Source organism: Vanellus vanellus, assembly GCF_965231255.1.
Source record: "Vanellus vanellus genome assembly, chromosome: 18".
Lineage (NCBI taxonomy): Eukaryota > Metazoa > Chordata > Aves > Charadriiformes > Charadriidae > Vanellus > Vanellus vanellus.
The window spans coordinates 6,995,299-7,020,513 of record NC_138923.1 but is presented as its reverse complement, the minus strand read 5'-3'; the positions used below and the strand labels follow the sequence as shown (position 1 = coordinate 7,020,513).

The 25,215-nt window shown below is 59.7% G+C and overlaps 1 protein-coding gene across 1 annotated transcript; it reads right to left on the bottom strand.

Annotated features, from left to right (window-relative positions):
• Positions 1-1,455: 1,455 nt before the first annotated feature.
• PRRX2 (paired related homeobox 2) lies at positions 1,456-25,215 on the bottom strand (the record flags this gene model as incomplete). The annotated part of the gene is made up of 4 exons (XM_082492757.1): positions 1,456-2,241; positions 2,807-2,985; positions 3,160-3,344; positions 24,972-25,215. 4 exons carry the CDS (start codon positions 25,213-25,215, stop codon positions 2,106-2,108), a joined length of 744 nt encoding a protein of 247 aa, XP_082348883.1. The 3' UTR covers positions 1,456-2,105.

The window sequence follows — 25,215 nt, the reverse complement described above, 5'->3', positions numbered from 1 at the left end:
TTTAGGTTTACAGAAATGGCATCTGCAAACTATTAAATGGGTTTATTTTCATTAATGCTCTCAAAGAGGCAGCGACATTTATATCCCTGTGGTTTCATCTTGTATAACCGAAAAAAGAGCCCTGTGCTTTCCATGGGAATAGGACCCCCCTCCCCAGCCCCATCCTCCTGCCCCGAGTGGAGTTTCTCATGGCTGATGATTTGATCCACAGCGGACCCCTCTTCCCCCTGGCCTGGCATGTCTTGGCTTTTGTCGGGTCTCTGTGCGGTGTCTCACTGTGGTCTGGGGAGCTGTGTGCTCCCCTTCTAGCACGCCAAGCGGGGGGGATACCAGCCCTGGAAATAGGGGTGCAGGGCACAGGGTGGCTATTTAGGGTGACTTTGCTCCCTGGATGAGGTGGGCAGTGCTGGTCAGGCTGTGCCCGCTCCCTGCCCACCATGCTTGAGGAGGCTGTTCCCAACTCAGGGGGCTGCGTTGGGTGGAGGGGCCGGTTCACCCTCTGCCAGAGGAGATGTGCTCCTCTCCTGGTTCTCCCATCAGGTCTCCAGCTCTGGGTGCTGGGTGGGAAGCTGGAGGTCCTGGTGTCGCAGCTGCAGTGGGAGCCCCAGTGGGAAAGGGAGAGGATGCTCCTGGGAGCAGTGGGGACTCTGGTTGGGACACTTTCAGCCTTGGTGTTGCACACTGGAGGATGTTTATCTGGAGGAAGCACCTTAGCAACTGCTGTATTCATCATCAGATCTACTGCTACAGCCCCCAGCAGGGCTAAGCCCTTCTAGGCATGGAGGGCTGGTGCCTTCTCTGTCAAGACCACCCATCTGAGCTGGTGGTGTCCCCGCACTTGGCTGGTGGCTCTTTGCAGTGGGTGAGGAAAGGGCAGTCTGGTGTCCACAGGGTAAAACCTCCATCACTCCGGCTCATGCCCCCTTGGTGCAGTATTGGCAGGGGAAGGTGGAGGGTGCGTCTCTCTGTGGCTCGGTCCCATGGTCAAAGGACTGGGGTGGTGTAAGCCTGGGGCAAGATTGTCCACCCCCTTGCGCGTCCCACCTTGCAACCTTATCAGGCTGCGCGGCAGGGTGGGATGAGGGGGAAACCATTTCCGTTCTGCAAAACCAAAAAAGCCCACCCCCACGGAGTCGCCAGCCCCAGACCCCCGCACACATCTGTGGAGCTGCCGACGGGGAGGCTGTGCCTCCGGAAGGCGAAGCCTGCTTTGCCGTTGGCACGAAGCACTGGGAGCCGCCTACTCAGCTGAAACCCAACAGCTTTTTCCAATTTTCTCTTTCCCTGGGACGGTTCAATGACCTGGAGCTCTGCAGGATTGCTGGCAAACCCACCGAGGCAGGGCAGCGGTGCCTGTTTGGGGACTGGCGATGCTCCCTCCAGCTCACGGGAGACCTCACAGGCTCCGAGCAAGTCCATCAAGATGTTCCATCTCTCCTTGCCCCTCTGGGAAGGGACAAAGCCTGATGCCATCGACATAGGCAGTTCCTAAATGCAGGCAGCACGGCGCAGGGGGCTGGCCAGGGCAGGGGCGAGCCATCGGCTTCCCAAAGTCTCTCCCAAGCACCGTGGCTGGGGACGCACAAAGAGGCGAATGCGCGAGTCAGCTTCGGCACATGCGGTTGAGTGCTGCGAGTCGCAGCCCAGCGGAAAGGGGGGCTCGTGATCCTCCCACCGCCGCATGCTGTCCCTGCGGGAGGAGAAGACCCAATAACTCTTTGGCTCTCTGGGCGAGATACCCAAATTGGTCAAATCCAATAGTCCAAGTTCCTTCCATGTTTGGAAACAAATTCTTGTTCCCTTGGCAAGTCTGTTTGTCCTCGAAGAGCGCGTGGGGGGTATGTGTGTGTATATATAGCCTTTATTATAAGGGTGTGCGGAAAAGCAAGTTTCTAACCAAGTTTGCTCCATATGTGGCTATAATTATGTGCCACTTCGTCCTGGGACTGACTCTACCTTCAAAAGGGAAGGGAAGAGGAGAAGAGAGGTGCTGAGACATTGGGTGAGTGGCATTGTAGGTTGAGCGGGCAGCAGATTTGTCCTGGACCGGCACAGGAGCTCCACGCTGTATCCTGGGTGAGGCCACGGGGTGGGCTTTGCCCTGGTCAGTTCACGGTCGGCACCTGGTTCTGATGGAGACTGAACTCTTTGGCTTTGAGGCGCAGGCTGGCAATGCTGTTGGCCATGTTCACCCCTTGGGTGGGCGTCGCGGTCCCGCTGGAGCTGTAGGAGGGCACAGTGCTGCTGGGAGGGAGCAGGGGAGGAATGAGGCATGGCCCACAGAGGAGTCCCCATGCCCCACGTAGTCCTGCCGGCTTCCCAGGTCAGACTGGCCATTCCCTCTTAGTCATCTCCCACAAGAGCAGTCAAGGCTTCAGAATTTTTATGTGGCTGGATGCATGTGGGAACCCCTCAAACTATGCACCAGGAGGCCCTGCCTTGAGCTTTTGGACGAGACGCCGGGATGCAGAGAGCTGGGAACCAGAAGGGACCCATGCCACCTCCCGTGCCAAGATGTGGGAAGGGTCAGCATGAGGGCAAGCGAATCCCTTGCGAGGACCAGGGCCTGCGCTCTGGCCCAAAATGCATGGAGGCAGGGAAGCCTGCTCAGCGGCGGGCAGGGGATGCTCAGACGGGGCTGAAACGTGTTCCCAAAGCAAAGCCGAACAAGCTCCTTTTCAGCCCCGTAAAACTCCCCACGTTCTCAGCAGCAGCACAGGGCTGTACTCCTGTGGCGGTGGGGCCGTCCCTAGACAGCCTGTCCCATGGCCACCTCCTCCCCAGCTCCTCCAGTGCCTGCACCTACCTGTACGGGGAGGTGCTGGTCCAGGAGAGATACTCCGGGGTCAGTGCGGTGGGCCGTGGCGCCATGGGCTGCTCAATGGCTGCTTCTTGGCTGTAGGATTTGAGGAGCGATGCCGATCTGTTGGCCAGCATCGCCCTCTCGTTACGGCGAAACTTGGCCCTCCGATTCTGAAACCACACCTGCGTGGGGAGGGAAGGTGGTCAGCAGGGACCCAGTGCAAGCACGGATGTCCCAAGCATCCATCCTACCCATCATGGTCACGTGCAGGATGAAACAAGAGAGGGGACAGTCCCTGCTCCCGCCTGGGGACAAGGCAGAGGGTGATGTTTTCTCCCACACAAACCTTTGCTCACCTGGACTCTCGCCTCGCTGAGGTTGACCCTTCTCGCCAGCTCCTCCCGCACGAAGGCGTCGGGGTAGTGCGTCCTCTCAAAGACCCTCTCCAGAGCCTGCAGCTGGCTACTGTTGAAGGTGGTGCGGTTCCTCCTCTGCTTCTTCTTCCTCTTGGCTGCCCCACGGCTTGGGCTCAGGCTCTCGCCTGTGGGGAAAGCACAGAAGAGGACACGTGAGAGCCAGACCCGTGCGAGACCCCACAGACCCCACACAGGGACCTGGTTGGGCTCGAGCCCTCCTGGCGGTCTGTACTGCCCTGCTCCATACCAGCCGTGCTTCCTGTAGGCACCTGGGACTCTGTGGGGAGCAGCATACGTGCAACCCTGTGGTCTCCATGAAAATCAAAACCTGTTTCAGGACCTCCTGGAACCTGGGGTTAAACCCAACATTTGCAAAGACCCATGGTGGTCTCCTGTCTGGCTAAAACCACCCAGACCTGATTTTGAATACCAGTCTCAGTGGATTCTGGGGCAGCACTTGACCCAAACTGCTGGGACTGCATCTCGCAGCACCCCCCCCTCAATGGGCACATGTCCACAGGGTGTCTTGGACTTGGCTTTTGCTAAGGGTTTAGGTCAAGCTTTCATGGACGGGGATGAAAATTCAGCACCAAAACATCTCTGAGATGTATGGCTCGGCTCCCACCTCCACCCCTGAAGCCCCGGCTGTGGCACGTCCCCAAGGTGACACAGGACTGCAGCTGAGCATCTGCTCATCCAACCCTGGTCTTCAGAGCTAGGAATGAACACCCTGCGTCTCGCAGAGCTCAGCCTCCGCAGTGTTTATTTCTGGCTTTGCTGGCTCATGGAAACATGAAGCTGAGGGTGTAGTTTGGTTTCTCAGTATTGATCTTGGGCTTTCAGCCAGCTTGAGATTAATCTCCTCTTTGTCACCAATATCATCAGGTTTAGGCAAGTTTATGAAGTATTTTTTTCTGAGATACCCACTCAGCTGCCTGCAAAGGCTTCATGGGGAATGTATCTTGCTGTCGTTCTTCCTTATGGAGGTACTGGTTAATTATTCTTTCTGTTAATAAAGCATCTGGATCCAATCTGTACCTACTGGTGGGAAAGTATTTTGGAATTATTTGAAATGTTAATAGTTTTATGACATTCTGATTCATAGCAGGGTTATATTGGGGTTTTCTGCTCTATATCATTGCAGAGGCCGTTACGGCAGGAGTTACCGCTCCCTGAATATGCTCAAGAAATAAATACTTGCTAATAAGCTATCTTGATACTTATTAAATAGACGTGCAGCATTTTCAGATGATACTTGAGCAAGTAACAAAATCTACTGGAAGGGATATTAACTCTCCTGCTTCAAGACACCACCAAGCTGTTGAGCAGGAGGAAACTATTGGTTCCAAGATCTTTAAGGCCAGAAAAACCTTCTTGGACCTTAATCCTGAATAATTCAAGCCATGAAACCTCCACCAACAATTTTTCCATCAAGTCCCTGAGGTCCTTTTGTGCCTGATCATACCACTTTCAAGGGCTGTCCCATCCTGAGGTGAGCCATGAGGACAAGAAAACCCCCAATATCTGCTGGCAGGTTGTCTCTGGGACTAATCACCTTCTGCCCAAAGCAGGGTCCAAACTCAGAGCTACTGCAGAGTTTTCTTGCACCCTTCTCTGAAAACCATTCTGCTGACTGGTGCCACCAACAGCTTCCCAGTGCCCAATGTGAGCCACACCAGGGAATGCGGCAGAGGAGGAAGGGTTAAGTTTACTTCCATTGCTGGCAGTGGCCTCCTGGAAAGAGCAGATGGCTTCTCTGGTGCTTTGCTACAGCGACCACCAGTACCAGGGACTGGGAGCACTGGGTGTCTCCAACACCCTGACCTGTTAAGGGATGAGGCGTTGGGCTGGGAGGAGATGCAGTGATGTGGAGGCGGGACCTGGGCACGACCACTGGCCCTGCTTCCCATCTCCCAGGCACATGCAGGGATGCTGCATCATTTTGACCATGATGGGGCCAAACTGATGGGACCACGGGGAGAGGAGAGCATCCCTGGATGGGAAGGGGACGAAAAGGAACTCTGTCCCCCTACCAGGGTCTCGCTGCAACCACTGGCATTTCGCTGGGTCTTTTATTGTGTTCTAGGTGCACTTGGACCTTGGTTGACCATCCCTTGTGCTGGAAACAGCCCGTGCTCTTGTATTTGGGACATGGCCGCCTTAGTTGGGTAAAGACACGATGGATGGCGCCGTGACTGCAATATGTGTGGGTTTGAGGCCCTTTCCCTGGCCAGGAAACCGCAGGCCGCCCTTCGCCGCCGTTTGTGTTTAAAGGCTCACAAATAAAATTCTCCAGATTCCCTCCAGCCCTTGTTCCTGTAGCTTCAAATGTTCTGCCAGTCTCTGCTTTCCAGTTGCCCCTTTTAGTTAAACTCCTTTTTTGGTCCTGTTTTCATTCAGCAAGCTAACGAGCCGCTGGATTAAAATATATGAAGTCCAGCCATGGTTGTCCCTGAGTTTTCCAGGAGCCTGGGACCAAAATGGGATCCATCAGGCTGGGAAGGAGCTACAGGATATAACAGGGGGAGCGACATTTCCTTGCGGGTTTAGGGCCACCCCGTAGGGCTTCTGAGGAAATTAAAGACTGGGGCCTGGTTCAAAAAGTGCCGTTGTCAAGGGCACCCAATGCCCCCCACCGAACCCAGAATGATTTCAACAGAACCCTTGTAAATGTATAAATAAAATTTATAACCCCCCTTTGGTTTCGTCCCCAATTTAAAATCTGGCTATAGGACCTTTCCGCAAGCGATGGCTTCTCTCGCCCACTCTAATTTGGCTGAACGCAGGAGGAGGAGGAAAGTTTCTTAAATTAACTCTCAAACCAACTCTGTAGGATCTGGCCCCGTTTCTGGCTGGTTTCTGTCTCCCCAAACCAACGGAGGGAAGAGCTAAACGGCCGAGGGAGCCGGGCAGTGCCGAGCAATTCCCGTACGGGGCTAGCAGGCGTGCTGGGATGGAGATTTAAGAGCAGATTTGGGTCAGGATGCATCCGGGTGCCGGCGGTTCCCGGGTGGTCGGAGAGCTGCGAGCCCTGGGCCGTGCCTGGCTTGGCGCATTTTTTTTCAGCCCCTGTTGCTGGTTTTAATGGAGGGACCTTCTCCTGCACCACAGAACCTTGTGGGGTGCTCCAGGGAGTTTCTCGGAGGATGCGGGTGGCCAAAACCCCTTCTCCACCAACTCACATCTCCCCTAAAACACACTGCACCCCAGTGTAGCTCAGAGCTCCCCAATCCCCCACAGAAACCTTTGCTTTCCAGCTCAATTCCCTGCTACGTTCGTTTCCCCCCGCCGTTTTCCACCCCATCTCCATACTGCTGGGAGGCAGCTCGGCGCCTGGGGCGCCTGCCTGGGTCCTCCGCTCTGCTCAAGGACGAGCCTTGGTAACGTATCAACATCTTTTCCCCATTAGCTCAGGCATCGCAGGCTTGTGGGACTAGATAAATGCCACCCTAATTGCTGGCGGTGTGCGTCTGACAGGTTTACAGCGTGCAAAGTCGGGCCGGATCGCTTCTATCAAAGATGCTTTAATAGCCCCAAATCAGCTTTCCAAAAATGAGCATCGCTGAGCGCTCTGCAGCATCGGAGAAGGACCGGGGAAGGGGATGGGTTGGGTCCCTGAAGACCCCCTGCCATCTCGCTGCCACCCATCTGCGGGAACCGCGTTGAACCAGATTCGCTGACGCCCCGATGGAGGAGTTGGAAACCGGTTCCCCGCCCCGATGGGCTTCCAGGAATGAGTTCGTACTTGCACAAAGTTAAAAACCATCTCATCGCCATCTTTCTTTTGCCCCAAAGCAGTGCTCAGGGAGGTTACGGAGAAAGCCAAAGCCTTGCCTTTGTCAGTTATAATTTGGAGGTTCATTTGGGGCACGGCTGGAGGCATTGGCTTGATTATCCAACCCCGAGGTCAGAGGGTCTCCCGAGCCGCCCCCCAGCCACCTTCGCCTTCAGTGTATTTATCTTCCACTGATTACAATTTCCGCTAAACGGAAAAAAAACTCAGGGGGAGGGGGAAAACGGAGGGAATAACGTTACTGAATAACGAAAGATGACATGAGGGGGAGGATGGGGAGAGGGAGGCGCGGGGGCTTTGCGCGGAGCAGGATAGGCCTGGTGTGCTTCACAAAAAAAAAAAAAAGCCCTAAATCGCCCCGGTGTGTTAGGAAAGACAGAAGTCTCTTTGCCCACGGCGTGGATGAGTTTTGGGGTGCCGGCTGCAGCCTGGGTCACCTCCAACCTCCTCCCTGCGACGCCCAACCCCAGGCAGCGCTGCCGGCCCGAGAGCTGCGGGCAGCCCCGGGGGCCAGTGGTGCCACGGGGTGTTGGGAGTCACCCCAAAACCCTCCTCCATGCGGGAACATCGACACTGGTAAGCCCGGACCGTGCCGTGCCGGCAAGCTGCCGGGAACTGGGGAGCGACTGGTCCTGCCCCATTTGCAAAGGCAACGGCCGCTTTTCCGGCTCTTGCCTTTTCCCTCTGTGCTTCCATTAGTTTTCCATAGGAAGGACTTGGCGGGTTTCAGCTTGCCAAGGGGGGGCCCCACGCTGGCGGGGCCCCCAGCCTCCCGCCCAGCAGCCGCCCGGTGCCGTAAAGAGGTAATTTTCACTAGATTTCCACCGAGGCTTCGGCTTTGACTTACGACCTCCATTAGTGAGCGACAAACGACCTCCGCGCAGCTGCGATCCAGACCCAACCGGCATTTAAAATCCCAATTGCTCGCACGCCTGAGCCCCCCGGGAACGGCGACATCCCCGGGCAGGGATGCTCCGGCGGGGGAGCTCATCCCTCAGGATGGCTTTTGGCGGTGGGCTCCGTCGCCAACCGTGCTCAGCCTCCCGCTGCGGGGCGGCTCCCCGCTGCACGGCCAAGTTTGGGGGGTTTCTCCGCAAAACGCTCATCCCAGGGCGCGGCGTTTGCCCAGCACTGTCCCTGCGACCCAGGACGGTCACCTCGGCCGACTGCAAGCCTGTCTCTCCCCTGGATGATGCTGTAAAACCCGCCACGGGCACCACCACGTCCCGAGAAAGGTTTTACTGGCTCCAGCTCTGCCGCTTGGCTTTGGGGTGCAAACACCCCCCTTTTTTGGGAGCCATGCCAGGAGGGAGCAAGTTCAACCCCCTCCTGCAAAAAAACCCCGGCTACATCTCTTCCAACGTGTTTCATTTTCCATTGCGCCTCAGACCCCGGAGCCCCGAACAGTTTTCTGCCGTTAAATTATTTCACGCGTTCCATTTATTTGTGAGCAGTTTGCCAAAGACCTTTTAAGCTTTAAATTTTTCACCCCCCCAGCTCCCCCCCGGCCAAATGATCAAATCTGCCGTACCATTTACTTCCCTTCTCTGCCTGGAATGGCATTTTTTCCCCTCTTTTTTCTTCTTGGGTATAATTTAAGGGTTGAAATAGCCTGGAGGGAATTAGCTGTAAATTCTTCCTAAGACAAATAAATTCAGCCCTCTAAGTTTCTACGTTTTTCAAACTGTTGAGAGACGTTTTGGGTTTGTTTTACTTGAAATAATGATCGTGGCATATCTGACCCTCAGGCTGCGGCCGGCTCTAACCAAATAAATAGCTTTTATTAATTAAGGTTTATCCTTAACAAATAAAACCCCAATTTGATCTCGGCCGGCTGAATTAGCAAAAATAAACAACGGGTTCTCCGGGCACTTGATGTGGATTTAACAAATTAACGCTGGGCCTTCATCAGGGAAGCCGCAGGGTGGTGGAGGCCTTTTACAGCCAAGAAATCCTTTGGAAAAACAATGTCTTTCGTTTCTCCCATGGTCTCTCTCGGTAAACATATGGACTCCCTTCATCCCTTTATATACTCGGGGGAAGCGGGGAGAGCTCCGGCGATGACGTCCGCCAAAGTTTCATGTGCAATTGTTTAACTTGTTCCTCTAAATCATGCGATGGGGAGGAAGCGTTTCCCTTCGGATCCCGACGAGCAGTGCCGGAGCAAAGCTCTTGGGTTTGGGAATTGCCCCCCCGCGGTGTCCCCCAGCTCCGGCTCCTTTTTATCCCATAACCTTCAGCTGAGACACCCAAAGCCGGGGGGGTGATATGGGGGTGCGTGTGCCGCCGAGCGCAGCCGAACCCCATTTCCAGCAGCTACTGCCAGCACTGCCCTGCCTTGGGATGTGGTTGGGGACATCCTGGGAGCCCCCGGGGGGGGTTACCTGCCCGCACCGGGGCTTTGCGGGAGGGAGGGCAGGAGGGATGCTCTACCAGCCACAGGGGAGCTGGGGGCTTGTCCCCGCTCGCGGGCACAGGCGGCACAGGGTTTGTCGCAGAAGTGATGGTGGGAGCTGCTGACACCGCTACAGGTCTTTAACCTCCCCAAATCATCTCGGGAAACCCACAGGGGGCTGAGAAGCGCCCGGGAACATGCCCCTCCATGTGTGCTGTGTCGCCCAACTGCGGTGCCCTTCCTGCACCCACCAGTGAGCCCAGCCTGGGTGCATGGGACCAACACGGTGTCGCAGCTCGGGGGCAAAAACATATCAGTGTAACTCTGTTTTCTGGGTGGTTTCACCCCACTGCCCAGGGGAGAATCCCCCTTGGGGCCACCAACCCCTGCCCACAGGGTGCCGGTCTCGGCTTTGCTCAGTACGATGCTGCGAGGTTCAAACCCATCCCGGGAACAACCCGCGGGCACAGGGGACAGGGTGTCCCAGGGGAACGGGGGCTGCCAGCCCTTTCCCGGGCTCTCCCGCTGCCAGGAGCAGGCTCTGAGCTCCTCGTCCTGACCCCCCACCACTCCCTGCTCCCCCTCCAGCTCAGCCCCAGCCTCCCCAAAACCCCGGGAAAGCCAGAGGCTCCGATGGGTGGGGTGGGGGATTGAAGCTGGGGGGGGTCCAAATGTGCTGAGTCCGAAGGAAACTTTCTCGGCTCAAGTGGCGTACATGAAAAATTTAAGAGAGGGGCAAGTCTCAGCTACTGGAGAAACATTACAGCGAAATGTTTCCGAGGATGTTTCACCTCATTAATTGTGAAAAAACTGAAACGCTGACACGTTTTTACAGGCTGCCAGTTTTGCTGGGGGAAAAGTGTCTGTGTTAAAAAGGAGCAGCTAAAGCCTGGACCAAGAAAGAGGCCAAGGCTGTCCCGGGAGGGCCTTAGCCTGCGCTCACTGACAGGCAGCAGCAGACTGTTTTATGGTTATAGAGCTGCCGCCGCACCAGCCAGAAACCACCCAGCGCCGCAGTCCGCTGCCCCTGGCCATGCGGACACCCGATTTTCAGGAGGATCCTGCCCAGCGGTGCTGCCACCCGGGGGATGCTCCACGCACGGCTGCAACCCCCGAGCCCAGGGGGCTTTTCCCCTTGTGCCCCCAGAAGCTGCAATTGCTGCTTGGCGGCGATGCCGGGGATGCTGTGCGGTGTCTGAGTGCCCATCATGGCACGTCTGACCAAAAGCCAGAGCAAGCCGGGAAGGTCCTGGAGAGCTGTCCGAGCTGACAGCATCCCTGCATCCCAGTGGGGATGTGGCCAACCTGTGCTTGCAACCCAACTGCGGTGCCACAGCCTTTTTTTTGGCTCATCCTTATCTTTAGTGCATCCAACGTGGTGGGAACGGGATGCTCAGCTGGGTTTTGGGACCAGAAGGAACCTGGAAAGGAGGAGCCCCATGTTGTGGGATGCTGCCTCTCTTAGGGACAGTCCCAGCCCAGCAGCAGCCACTGAATTCATAGGTGAGAGCCGCGAGCAGATTCAAAGCTGTCTCTCCAGCAAAGGGGGGCAGTGATTTATCTGCTGCAAAACCCAAGCACAGAAGAGGGACAAGATCAGGAGGTCACAGCGAGGAGGGGAGGGAGAGCGGGGATGAAGGAAGAAAGGGATGAAGAGAGGAACCAGACGCTGGAAAAGCCAGATGAGGACCTGCCCAGCTGAGTCATGCTCTGTGATTTAGAGAGGACACCCTGAAAGCTGAAAGCTGGTGAAATCCATGGGGCTGCAGTCATCTGCCACAGGTAAAGCCCCGAGGCTTTGACGTGCCAAGCCCTCTGTGAACAGCCCACAGCCCTTCCCACCACACCAGAGGCTGCTGCCCTGGCTGGAGCCTTGTGCACAGCCCAGCATGGTGCTCGCCCAGCTGGGGCCAGGAGCCGGGAATGGTGTTTTGGCACGGCTGGCTCCTGCGTCCGCGGAAGTGTCTAATGAATTATCTGCAGCCACGTTCCCCGAAGGAGGAGGCAGGGTCGGTGAGATGCTGTCAAGCCTCGAGAAGGGGCTGGGGAACATCTTTGGCCACGAAGCTCTGCTGGGAGAGGGCTGAGCAGCACGAGAAATTCCCCCACCCGCTCTCTGGGGCGGCTGGGGGAGACGGTGCCTTTTACCCAGGGTGGGAACCACCTGCCCGGGGACAGACCTTTGGAGAAGGGGACGTGTATGGACCCCACTGCCAGGCTGACGGGCTCCGGGATGCACCCCCGCATCCTGGCCCCGGCCCCAACCCTGCGGCAGGATCCAGACCACAGAGCCTGGCACCGTCAGCACCCTCTGAAACAACTGCTCCAGAAACAGCCTTTAAAGCCAGGCAGCAGCGCTGGCGCACGGCGCGGGGCTCAGCGAAGCCTCTTGCTGTGCTTTCCCAGCCGCCCGGCTCCCGTGCGCCCCGGGAGCCATTGTGCAGGGCCGCAGGGCTCAGACTGCCTGGCTGCACCCACGGATGGGTGGCACCAGCCCAGGGCATCCAGCCCGGCACCCCGGGCGCTGAGCACATCCCTTGGGCTTGGTGATCCGCGAGCAAAAAATTCCCTCCCAGGGCCATGCCCGTGCGGCGGCGGCTGACCCCAGCCTGGCAAAGGGCTTTCAGGAGCTGCCAAGAGCATCCCGTGCGCTCGGAGGAGGCTGCAACCGCAGCCCGACACAATGGGCTGTCCCAGCTCCAGCACCACCATCGCCTCCATTGTGTCAGGTCTCAGTGGGGATGGAGCCACAGAGGAGCCGAGCGGGGAATGAGCCGATGTGCTGTTCCCCCCCCCCCCACCCCCCCGGATACCCTGATTTTCCCCCCGAGGGATGGCAGGGTGAGGAGAAAAGCCTCCCAGGAAAGATCGATCATCTACGCGAGTTTGCCGGGGTACGGTGGCACTGCGGCGGTCACCACTGGGTGCCGCAGTCGGCTTTGCGTGGTCAGGGTCTGCCATATTCCCCGCTCACTGTGGGGGAACGTGCAGCTCAAGGGGGTTCACTCTCCTTTGGGGTTCCCCTTTGCCTAGATGGGGCTGGGGCTATGCCAAGCCTCCAAAAACTCATCCACAATGGTGCCGGTCTGGGATGTCTAAATGCCAAAGAGGGGGAGAGAGGATGGATGTAGGGATGTGGTGCGTGTTGTGCCATGGCTCCTGGCTTTGCCCGGGGATGCTCTCAGAGGCTCTGTCAGACCAAAGGGCTCCTCGGGTGGATGCTCGTGGCTGTAGGGCCAGGGGTGGCTGCTCGGCCGGGCAAGCTGAAGCCCTCACGGCACAGCCCAGCACCTCAGCAAAAGGCACCATGGTGGGTTTGAAGCGCGGAGCCAGGCCAAGTACAGAGCTGCACCGAACAACGGGGGAGCAGGAATTTTAATTCTGTTCTCCCACGAATCTGCCAGCCCCCGCGGTGGAGGCCCGGGGACCAACAAAAGGCGCTGGCTCTCCCCCAGCCGCCGGCGGCCGGGAGCTTCCCCGGCAAGGAGGCATTCACTGGGGGGGTTTGCTTTCATCTCCCAGCCAGGAGACCTTCTCGTGGTGGGACGAGACCAGCGCTTGGGCTCTCCTGTGCCTCACAGGGCTGTAGCACCCCAGGATACCCCTGGGGATGAAGCCCCCGGGCACCCACCCGGGATGCAGCCTCCCCGCTCCGCCAGCATCCTTTATGCTGTGCATTAAAATAGCTGAGTGCGGAGAGTGGCAGCACCGGTGATGGCTAACAGATGTGTGAAAGGGCTTCTGCGGTGCAGGGAATTGGCTGGCCTGGGACCCGCTGCCAAAATTCTGGGGTTTGGGTCAGCCCCGGGCACTGCAGTGAGGGGGTCCAGGCAGAGGGGATGGCCACGGTGGCTGGCCACAGCCGTCGGTGAGGGGGATGCCGGGATGGATGATGCCGGGACGGATGGACCCCACTGTCCCACGTCAGTGCTGAGCATGGCAGACGCTGCTTCTCTCCCCATTCCGCAAATGTTTGAGGCACCGTTTGGTGCATCCACGATGCAGCCGCAGAGGTGCCAACATCGCTCACACACGGCCCGCCTGACATAACGAGTTACATGGTTTCCCAGCAGGGCATGGGGCATGTGTAATTAATTAACGCTAATGAGACTTGTGCAAGCGCTGGCCCTGAGAGCAGCACCCGCCTGCGCTTGCAAAGCTCCCCCGAAAACTCAGCTTTAACTGCGAACTGGCTTTCCCCGGGGGTTGGGAAGGGGACGGGATGGCGGGTGCCTCGGACCATCACAATGCGGAGAGCTCGCTGGGACTTTTGTGTGGTGTTTAAAAAATAAAACTAATCAGACAGGGCTACATAGCAGGAATGCTGCGTAGAGGGCTGGCTCCCAGCCAGGGACCCCTGGCATGGCGATCCCAGCCTTCCTCTCCCCTTCCCGCCTCAAAAAAAAAGGTGGTTTCTTGAAATTTAATAAGCAAAAGCCCATAGCGAGCCAGCCCCAATGGCTTCTGGCACTGAAACCCAACCCCGGCCCGTCAGGTTAAAGCACAGACCCCACTGCATCAGGGTCATTGCCAAGGGGGAGGGAAGAGGACGGGCAGGGACTGGGGGGAACGGTGGGAAACCCCCATGGTGTCCCCTCCTGTCACCTCCTTCCACTGACCCGACTCCCCTCTCTTTTTTGAGGCCAACTGGGCATTTTTCACACCCAGGCCAAGATGCCACCGAGCGCCTGTGTGATCAGCGAGCGCCAGCACCGGCCGAGAGCCCACCCTGCGGCCACCAGACAGCAGCTCTGGACCGGGGACACCGGCACGTGTGGCCAGGGCGTGGGACGGGCACAAGCCCCCAGCCGGGACCCCATCCCACCGCCGCTCCGAGGAGGACCCTCGTGGGCGCCTGCACGCACAGACGTCCCGGAAACCCTGGCCAGCGAGCAGCATCGCTGTCCTCCGGTCTGGTTTTCATTTGAGGTCGGTGGCCTCTCGCCAAATTTATTGTAAAACATTCATTTTAATAAGTGGCTCATATCTTTTTCTTTTTCTTTCTTTCTTTTTTTTTTTTTTTTTTTTTTTTTCAACCCAGCCCGGTTAACTGTTTCCAGGTTAAAGCAGAGCCGTGCGTAGGGATGGCAGGGACGGCGGGGACGGCGGGGACGGTGGGGACAGCAGGCAGGCTGCTGGAGGCAGGTGCCAGCTGTGGGGAGGACACCAGAGGACACCTCGGTCAGGGTGGGGGCACCTACATCAAGGTCCCACTTCTGCAAAGCCCGGCGGCGCTGAGACCCTCACCCTCATCACCCCAAAGCCTCCATTCCCTCCGTGTCCCAGGGGAATCCAAGCAGCCGTTTGCCACCCTGGGGACCCCAACCCCAGCACCAGACTGGCTGAGGCCCCAAAACCCAGCCAGGAGTAAAGTGGGGGACACATTGGTAGCGGTGTTTGGGTGACACTGGTGTTTGGGGCCCCGGGGTGCGGGATGGGAACCTCCGGGCACTCTCATACAAATCTCATTAAAACTGAACCCCCAGTGGGTAACCGGGTCATTCTGAACACGCAAAGGGCTTCGCCAAGTGGACGGTGCCTGGTAGTTTAGTTTTGACGTTTGTTTCAAGTTTTATAAACCTCTAATACTAATAGAAATGCTTCAATGTCTTTTAATTTAAATGGAAACAGTTATTTTTTTAATTTAAAAATTCCCCCGAGGTATTTACAACCCCCAAATTACAGCCATGTGGCCGGCCCAGCCAAGAAAGTGAAATCGGTGAGGAAGGAGCGTGGCGGCCGCCCCGGAGCCGAGCCCAGGCTGGCACCGAGCGGCACCGTGCCGGTGGCCATCCCCACGTCACCCATGTCCCCTCCACAGAACCCCATGGATGCTTTACACCATTGCTGGGGACGTGGGATCCCAGTCCACAGGGCAACCAGCCCCCCTAAGCTGCTGGCCACGGCTACCCCTGGCGGACGGCATCCTTCTGCCTTTCCTGGCATCCTTCTGTCCTTCCTTTTTTGTCCTTCCCTCTCCCTCTTCTCCCTTCCCTCTCTCTTTCCCTTCTCTGGACAGGAGCAGCCCCACAGCGCCAGTGGGTTTGGCGACAGGAGCTGCCCCTGCCCATTACCCCGTCCTGCGCCCCCCTCGGCCACACTGCTGCCGGACCGGGGCTCTTTGCCCCCCACCCCCCGCCCAGCGCCGCGTGTGGGGTCCCTCTGTGCTCCCCTGCACCCCAACATACCCCCTGCAGCAACGCAACACCCCCCCAGCCCCTGCAATGCCCTGCACGGCTCAGGGTGCAATGCAGCCCCCCCCGTACACGCACTGCAGTGCACTGTGCACCTTGGGGTGCAACGCAACCCCCCCCCCTGTCCCGCCGCCCAAGCAATGCCCTGCGTGACCTGGGGTACAACGCAATTCCCCTGCACGACTCGGGGTACAGTGCAATGCCCTGCAGTGCCCTGGACCACTTGGGGCACAATGCAATCCCCACCCCCACCCCCAACCCCAAGCAATGTGCTGCGTGACCTGGGGTACAACACCCCCCCCGCATGACTCAGGCGCAATGCAGCCCCCCATACACACACTGCAACGCCCTGTACAGGTTGGGGTGCAACCCCCCCCTACACACACTGCATTGCCCTGTACAACTCGGGGTGCAATGCAATCCCCCCCCAAGCAATGTGCTGCATGACCTGGGGTACAACACCCCCCACCCGCATGGCTCAGGGCGCAATGCAGCCCCCCATACACACGCTGCAACGCCCTGTAGAATTCGGGGCGCAATGCAATCCCCCCCCAAGCTATGTGCTGCATGACCTGGGGTACAACACCCTCCCCCTGCATGACTCAGGGTGCAATGCAGCCCCCCCATACACACACACACCGCGTTGCCCTGTACAGCTCAGGGGTGCAAACCCCCCCCCCACCTCCCCTCGGTGCCCCCCGCACAAGTCAGGGCGCAACCCGCAGCCCGGGGCGGCACGCCGCGCTGCCCCGACACCTCCGCTGCCGCTCTGCCCCCCGCTCCCCCCCCACTCTCGCACCCCGGGCTCTGCCCCCTCCCCAGCGCCCCGCTCCCGCCAGCGCTGCCATGTGCTCCCCGGCGCTCCCCCGGCTCCCCTGCCATGTGCACTCCAGTTTCCTTGCGTGTGAAGCCTGCAGCCTCTCAGATTCAGTGGCTGGAAAGGATGGCGCCTCTCCACATCTGGTTCAATGCGCGAGCCTGGCGCCTGGCTTAGCCACAGTCTCCATTCAGAGACACACAGACTTTAATAGACTCATACAATTCTTCCTGATCTATCACTGCAGCCGCAGCTGAAAAGCTGCTTTATTATATGCGCTCCGAAGGGGGATGAGGAGGGAAGGGGAGGGGGCCGGCGACTGGCGCTGCCGCTCTCTGAAGGCTCCCAGCCCGACCGACGTCCCCCCCTCGGGACCTGAGCTGCCCCCCGCCACCCCCGGCCCTGCCCCAGCTCCCGGGGGCCGTTTGCCCCCCAGCCCCGGGGTGTGAAGGAGCAGCGCCGCGGCCTCGTTACTCCTCCTCCTTAATTAATGCCTGCGCCCCCCCCCCCCAAGCTGCCGTTTGCACCCAGCAGCGTGCACAGCCAGGGCAGACCCCGGCAAGAGCTTCAGGGGAGGGGGGCGGCAAGGGGGACCCCATCTGTCCCCCTTAACGTCCTCAGATGTGGGGGTGTCCCCCCCGAGCTGAGACGATTTCCCCCAACTCCTCCAACATCCCTTTGACCCCCCCAACTCCCTGCTACGGGATCTGCAGCCGGAGCCGTCGGCATGGGCTGCCCCGCAGGTGGGCTCCGGACCCCCCCACCCCGTGGCCCCAGCAATGCCCCCGGCAGATCCCAGCGCTGGGGCTGGTTTTCCCAAGGGAAGCGCGGGGCAGGGAAGTGTCCGGTGAGAGATGCTGAGCACAGACGGGGTGTTTCATTATGCCGTGGGAAGGCTGGAAAACATTGCCCGCAGCCATGTGTCCCTCGGGCGAACGTGAACGTTGGGAATGCCTCAAGGGTGAGGGTGGGATTTTTTCTTTTGATTCTCGGAAATTTGGGGGCAGCCAGTGAAAAACAACCCAGTTCTGCAGTGCCGGGGCAGCGCTGGCTAACAGGCATTGGAAAACCACCTTGAAACCCCAAATCAGTCCTTCCTCCTCGAAAGGGTTTGCTTTCTCCACCTTTCCTGACCTGGCTGGGCATCGCAGGCACCAGGACCGGGCAGGGGACAACTGCCTCTGCCCACCACGCCTTCACCCTTTTCCCAGTTGCTTTTTCCAGCCAGGAAAAAAACTGATCTGCATTAACCCTGGTGTAAATCCTTGCCCTGTCCCAGCTCAGCCCAGCCACAACCCACTGCCCTGGAATTTTAAAGGATGCTCTGAGCCTGCCCGGTGGCTCAGGATCCCATCCTGGGAGGATAACTCCTTCCAGCTGCTGTTTGTGCCACGGGGAGGGGACAGGGTGGCAGCCTGGGGACACGCAGCCTCTGCCAGCCCCAAAGCACCCGGGGCCCATCCTGCTTCAAACCTCATCCCTTCGTTTTTTACAGCTCTTGGGGGCGATAATTCTCAGTGGCTGGAGGAAATCAGCCCTGGGAGAAGGGGTGATCAGCTCTGCTCCCTGGGAGAGAAGAAGGGTTTCTAACGAGGCAGCCTCAAAGCCCCAAATCATTTCATCAGCCTCCCAGCTACAGACACACGCCCAGGCTCTCTTAAAATGCTGATTCGTTGAAATTCGCCCATCTTGGCTGCACGGAGTCGAAATTTCATATTTTTCCTGTGAATCAGCCCCGTTCCCTGAAATAACAGCCCAAAAGGAGAGGGGAAATAGTCTTGCACTGAGCTGTTCCTGGTCGAGCTAGACACAACAGCCCGGGGAGGGGGACGGGCAAGGTGTCCCTATGCCCCAGCACCCTCCTGGGCTGGGCACGGCTGTGCCATGGGGCATTTGAGCTGCTGCTGGGGCTTAAAACACATCAGCGGGTACTGCCGGGGCTCCCAAGGGAGTGGGGCAAAGCCCCATGTCCCCACCGCACGTGGGACTTCCCCCCCCCGCCCCCCCCCAGCTGTCCCCTCCGGACCCCATCGAGCAGTGGCTTTTGCAGCTCTACCCCACACTTCTGCATCCTTTCCCGCTATAAAAGGGGGATGGGGTGGGAACGAGCATCCCCCGCAGCAATGCCTGCTGAAAACCCGGCTCACTGGGGGTGCTAAGGGGAGAAAAATCCCAGCAATGAGAAGTTGGGGGGGCGGGTGTGATTTTCCTGCCCTCCCCGCCCAGCCAAGGCTGCTCCGGCTCTCAGGCTCCCCCAGCAAGGGGGGACCCCTCTCCCCAGGCCCTGGTTTGGGGGTTTTCTCTCTTTACCCTCTGGCAGTGGCTCCCTCGCGCAGATGCGCGTGTGTGCGGGGACCCCGCAGAGCCCTGCAAATGCTGCAGAAAACGTGCTGGTATGTATTTCCCTGCGCCCCTGGGGAGGGCTCTGGGCGAGCGGGGATGATTCCCGGGGCCGCAAAAGCCCCCGCTCCAACCCAGAGCCCCCCAAGCTGGGGTGAGGGGAGCCTGGAGCCCAGGTGGGGGTGTTCAGCCCATCTGGGGACAAATTTTCCCCAAATTGAAGCCCAGGTGCCATCAGTCAGTAAAAGCCCAAGTGCAACCCAGGGCACAGAGCATCCTCCCAGCAGCACGGGGAGGAGCGGGATGGTGAGCGGGTGTCACCGCAGGGAGGAGCGGGATGGTGAGTGGGTGTCACCCTTCGGGGCTGTAGGGGACAGGGAAGCACAGAGCAGTGGTACCAGGGTGGGCCCCATGCCAGAAGCCCCATAAGAGCTGGGGTCTCCCAGCTGTGACTCCCACCCCAAGGTCCCTCCCTGCCTGTGCCCAGCAGCGGTTTGCGCTGCTCTGGCCGGTTTCGGCAGGGCTGTGACCTAACTCAGCCTCTCCTCCTGCCCATGCCATGGGAAAAATCATTGTTCCCACCCACCCCATGGGTTTTGGATGGGGAAGACCCAGGCGACCAGTTTTCCCCCCCATCTGTGGGACAGGGGACCCGCAGGGAGCCCACATACAGGACAGCAGGTCCCGTGGCAGTGACGCAGGGTGAGAGCCATGGTGGAGGGGTCCCCAGTTAGGGCTGGGAAGCCTGGCTGGAGGGGTCACGCTGCAGTCTGGGGCTGTCCCCTGCAGCAGTCCGGAGGGGTGCAGGGTGGGTCCCTCCCCATAGCCATTTCTTTTTTGACTGGGATATGCTGGGATCCCTGCGAGCGGCTGGAAACCGTCTGGGCGAGCCGGGACACGTCAGGTTCCCCATCCATCCCTCGCCTGTCGCCAGCCTCGCGTTAAGCGCAAACAAATGTGGAGGGCCAGGAGGCGGGCTGGGGCGGGGAGCTCCCGCCTGGATTAATTGGCACTTACTCAATACGTGCTGATGGATGCTGCACCAGGGACCTGCCAGAATTGGGCACTGGGCAAGTGCCGGTCTTGGGCACAAGCCCCGGCTCTGCTGTCCCCTCTCACCTTGGGGACCATCCCACTCCAGCAGTCCCATGGGAACCGTCCCTGCATGGAAACAAACTCGTTGTCTTGGGGTTTGCAGCCTCTCCAGGCAGGGAGATGTCCCCAGGCAGGTGCTGGGGACAGTGAAGGTGACATCCAGTCTCTGAGAGTCCTGACCGTGCAAGGATGGCTCCTGTCCCAGTGCCACCCAGCCCAGCTGCACTGGCCTTACAAGGACCGAGACAGCTCTCCTCCCCCCAGCAGTGGATGCCACCATTCCTGGCTCTGCCGTGCAGGGACTGTCCCTGCCAAGGGCCCTGCAGGAGGTTTGCCAGCCCGGGAGGTTGCCATGGACAGGAGCTCCTCTGCCCAAGCACCCTCAGCTGATGCTGTGTTGGGGAGTAATGAGGGACCACGGGTGCTGTCAACCCCGCATCCAGCCTTGCTGCCCACCGGCGGGTCGTGTCCCACCCTGGTGCATCCCAACCTCATCCCCAGGCTGGGGCAAGCAGCTCCTGGTGCCACCCCGAGCAGCCGGGACCACCGCCGTCACCTGCTTCGGGGAACAAAAGCACAAGAGTGTCTCCTTGGAGAGCTGCAGCCATGTCCAGCACACACTTCTCAAAGCCTCTTCCCCCTGCGGGGGCTGAGCCGGGGTCCTGACACCCCCTGTCCCTCCTTGAGCAGTCACCCAGAAACCGTGGAAAGCCTCCTGGGCAGAGAGGCTCGGGGGCATTTCCAGTACTTTGGGGGCTGTGGAAAGCAGATGGGTGCTGGAGAGAGGGGTCTGACGGGTCTGGTGTCACAGGGCAGGGGGACCTCGGGTGGCCCCCTGTGGCCCAACCCCGCTGGTCCCAGCAATCTGTATTGGCCTGAGCCAGGCACAGGGGGTCGGCTGCAAGTTAATGATGCTGGTTTTAATTGCAGCTGAGCCACGTACGTGCGCGGATGTCCCAGGGACGGCGGATCCCCACAGGCACATCCCAGCCCTTTTCCAGCAGCGTTATGTTACAGGGCTGCCTCCTGTTCCCGCAGCTGGAGGGGCCGAGGTGTCCCCGAGCTGTGCCCCCCATCCGGCGGGGATGAGTGGCATTTGGGAAGGCGGAGAAGCACAGCCAAAACGTGTGCTGTGAGCCAGGACCAGCACAGCCCCCGGGCTGGGCCACCAGGGGGACATGGGCTGGGATGGCTCTCCCTCAGGGAAGGTGCCCAAACCCTGGGAGAAGCTCAGGGCTGCTTGGGGCAATCAACCACCACTCAACACCCCCATTCCCCTTTTCCACTCTGTTACCAGGTCCTTGTCCCTCCCTGCCTTGCTTCTCCCTTGTCATCTCCCTCGTTTACATAATTAAAACCAATTTACTGTAACATCATCTTAATCCCCTCTGCCCTCTCAGGTGCAGCCTCTCCTCTCCTCTCCCTTCATCACTGCTCTGCTCAGCATCCGCACAGCCCCAGCATGGGTCGGAGGGTTCCGGCTGCCCCAGGGGTGAGGAAGGGGCCCCAGGAGCTGCTCTGCAAATAGGATGCCCAGGGACCACCACATCTCCCCATGCCATCGCCCGGTGCCACTGGCTGCAGCCATGCCTGCCCCAGGCCGGAGGATCCCCTCGGAGGGGCTGCAGTCCTTCCTCCGAGCTTGGCTGTGACAAAAGTGGCTCTTTTTGAGTTTTCAGCCCCAAAGTGGCTGCCGGAGCCAGCGCCCGACTCCCTCTCCCATCCCCAGGCGGCACCAAAAGTAAGTTCATTGTTTGAAAAGCCATCAGTCAAGGCCTGCTGGCTAAAATTACCCTCCTGCTTTATCATCTTGAGAACATTAAGGGCTGTTGTTAACAGATGTTTCGCGTTACACATTATTTGTTAGTCTAATGAAAGGAGGTGAACAAGCTTTCAAGACCTCAGAAGTTGTGCGGAAGGTTTTCGATGGGAGGCTGCCGCACCGCCCCGGGGGAGGATGAAGATGAAGATGAGGATGGGGACCAGCCCTCACCACCCTGTTGGCATTTCCTCACTCTTGCCTGGCTCGTGGGATTTCTGCCTCGTAATTTTTGGGTACCGTGAGAGCAACGTGTTGCGCAGATTATATTTGCACTCGTCCTCCCACGAGGATGCGCTGGCTGCCCTCAAGGCCAGTTTGGGCTGGGGGCAAGGCAGGGGCTGAGCAACCAACCCCCTTCGCTGGAGACAGAGGTGGGGACGGCTCTGGTCCTCGGTGCCAGCGGGAAGGGATATGCCATCCCTGCAAGGGACTAACAGAGGGGCTGCTCCTGGAGGAGAGAGGTGCCCAGGGCCCTGGACATGGGGCTGCCCCCAGCCACCCTCCCCGGCTGGGAGGGCTGTGGGACAGTGGTAGTAGGTGAGGGCAGGGAGGAGTTGAATCCCTCTCTGCAAAGAATAAAGCTCTGCCCTGAGCTTCTCTGGCTGTGCCAGGCTCAGGAACAGAAGCCTCCTCCTGCTGTGACCAGCTGGGCAAGGGGAGAGGGTTTTGTCAAGGTCGCAGTCTGCTGAGCACAGCCGGGGGCTGCCTAAATCATCCCTGTACCAGTGCTGCCAGTGTGGTCTCCCCCCCAGACCATGGTGAGCCCTGCCCAGCAGAGAGGCTGTCAGCAGCTTTGCCGTAGGCTCGGGGCTGCTCTTCCTCCAACCCACCAGCACGATGACGATGACCCTGATAATGGCTTCCCAGCCAGAGCACAGTCATATCCTGCAGAGACACTTGGGTACCAGGGTCCGTTTGCATCAATAATAAACCTGCTGCCACCGACCTGTGGGGCTCCAAACTTGGATCTGGTGGAAAAAACCCGCAATGGTGAAGAGGAAGACGAGAAAACGCTGAGAGGCTGTTTTACTTTAGGATGCCAATAAAAGATAACGTTACTAGTAAAAGTTCCTCTGCTGTCATCACGCTGACGCTGAAAGCATCACAGATGTGTAGCAAAAGGCTGATGCTCGCAAAGAGAGGGCCTTTCCCTGGTATTTAGAGTCTCCCCATCTTGATTTAGGAAATTGCATCCCAGTTTAGACAGGGGCGATGGGTAATGGGTCTCACAAGTTGATGTTTGTGTGCACATAGGTTTTCTTCTCTTTCCTTGTCCTCTTCTTGCTCGCTGCTCTCAGCTCCCATAGCTCAGGTTTTCCTCTCTCCAGGTAGGATCAGGGGGAGAAATTCTTCCAGTCCCAGACAGATTGTCAGAGCATCCCAGATGCTGACAGTGTCTTCATCCCTTCAACCTCGCCAAAACAGGTGCTAATGGGAATATCCCCTGTGGTCCAGCCGTGCTGGGATCAGTGGGCCAAACCCCACAGGGCCTCTGCCCCAGGAGGAATGAGCTTTTAGGGTGAAAAAATAGGCTTGTGGGGATCAGCCAGCCCTCTTGCCCCTCTCTCTCTGGTTTTTGCATCACCCCTGGTCCCCACTGAGTCTCTTTGGGGTGGGTTAGGAGCTCAGCAGGGTGGTAGTTTCTCTGCTGTTTTGCAAATAGCCCTGTGAGACACGCTGGCTGCTGTGGGCTGGGTCGGGTTTCCAAATTTGCGCTGATCCCACATGGCATACTGTCCTCCCCGTATGGTCTCATCAGTGGGCAAAAATCTCCCCGCAGTCCCAAAGGCAATGTGAGAAGTACAAACAAAGCCCAAGGGAAGGGGAGGGTGGATGGAAAATGACGCTGAAAATACCAGACACCATCCCAAGAAAGCGGCGCCCAGCCTCACCCAGCCCTCAGCACCCCAAGCAGAGGCAGGTTGGGGGGCTGGGGAGGGGGTACTCCATGGAGAAAGGAGGTCGTGCAGCGCGTGAGATGTAGGTGGGAAAAAGATGCTTCGGAGCCGTACGCAATGTGGGAGCTGCGGGAAGGGACAGAGGGAGCCCCTCACCACAGGTCTGGGCAGGGTCCGGGGTGGGCTGAGCCCCCTTCACCAGCACCGCTTCCCGGGTGGGCTGTGGTTTTCTGGCCAAGTGTGGGTCAGGCCCTCGGCAGGGCCCTCAGCACTCCAGGGCTGTGTGCCGGGGGCCACAGAAACCAAGCCCGGGGTACCAAAGCCCGGACGGGAGGCAGGTTTGGGGGATGCCACCCCCAGGGAGCCCTCGGGGTGGGCACCACAGCCCGGGCCGTGGGGAGGTGGCAGGGCTGCACCTCCACCCCACGCTCTGCCTCCCCTCTCCATCTCCATCCCCATCCCCATCTCCCCTCCGTCGCCTCTACGTCCCGAAGGGAACCCCTGTTCCGGGGCGGGGGGGCTCTGGGGGACGTCGGGTGCCCCCGGACAGGGTCTTTTCCGCAGGGACGGAGTGAATCCTCCTCGCCCGCGCCCCGGGTACCGGAGCAGGGATGCGCCGGGGCCGGCGGAGCGGTGCGGAGGGATGCGCGCTGCCCGGCGCGGGCGGCAGCCGCGGATCCCCCGGGCAGGCGGGGTTTTCCCGTTAAAAACTCGCCTCCTGCCAGGACCAAGAGCGACGAAAACGGGTCCCGGGTCTGTCCCCGTCCCCCCCGCCAGCCCCGGCTCTGTCCTCCCTGCCCCGTTGCTGCCGGTGCTACCGGCCCGGAGACGCGCTGCGGCGGGCGCCGGGAGAGGACCCACTGCGTCCCGGTCCCCCCGGCCCCGCCGGGCCGCCTCCGCTCCCCGGGCCCGGACAGCGAGGCGGGGAGCCCCGGGGGAAGGGGGGACCCCGCAGGCCGCGCAGCTCCGGGACGCACCGGCTGCCCGGTACCGTCCCGTACGCGGCACCTCCGGTGGTGGCGGGAAGACAGCCGGTGCGGGGTCCGTCCCCTCGATGCGGTGTCCCTCTCCCCCGGTGCGGTGTCCCTGTGCTCCCCGTCCCCGGTGCGGTGTCCCTCTCCCCCGGTACGATGTCCCTCTCCCCCGCTGCGATGTCCCTCTGCCCCAGCCGTCGGGGTGTCTGCACCCCCGCAGCTCGCCCCGACGGGGGTCACCCCGCGCCTTGTCCCCCCACCCCGGTCCCCTCCACCCCGCCGCGGGGGGACGCCGACCCCCTTTGTCCGCTGTGCCCGACGCTGCACAGCCCGGCCCGGAGTCGGGGGTGGGGGCGGCGGGGACACTCCATCCCCACGGTTGCCCCAAACCGGGGGGGACCCATCCCGGGGCGGCGGGACTCACCGTCCTGGGGCGCTGCCTCGCTGCCGCTGCTGCCTCCCGACGGCTCCGGCATGGCCTTACCGCCACCGGCGGGCGGGGGGCCGGCCGGGGGGGTCCCGTTCATACCGGCCGCCACCTCCTCCAGGTCGAGGAGGTGGCTCACGCTGAAGTTTTTCCGGCTTTGAGGATTTTCGGGCGGCTCCGGGCCGCGCACGGCGCTGGGGGCGAACGGCTTGTCCATGGCGAAGGCTGGCGCCGAGTCCAT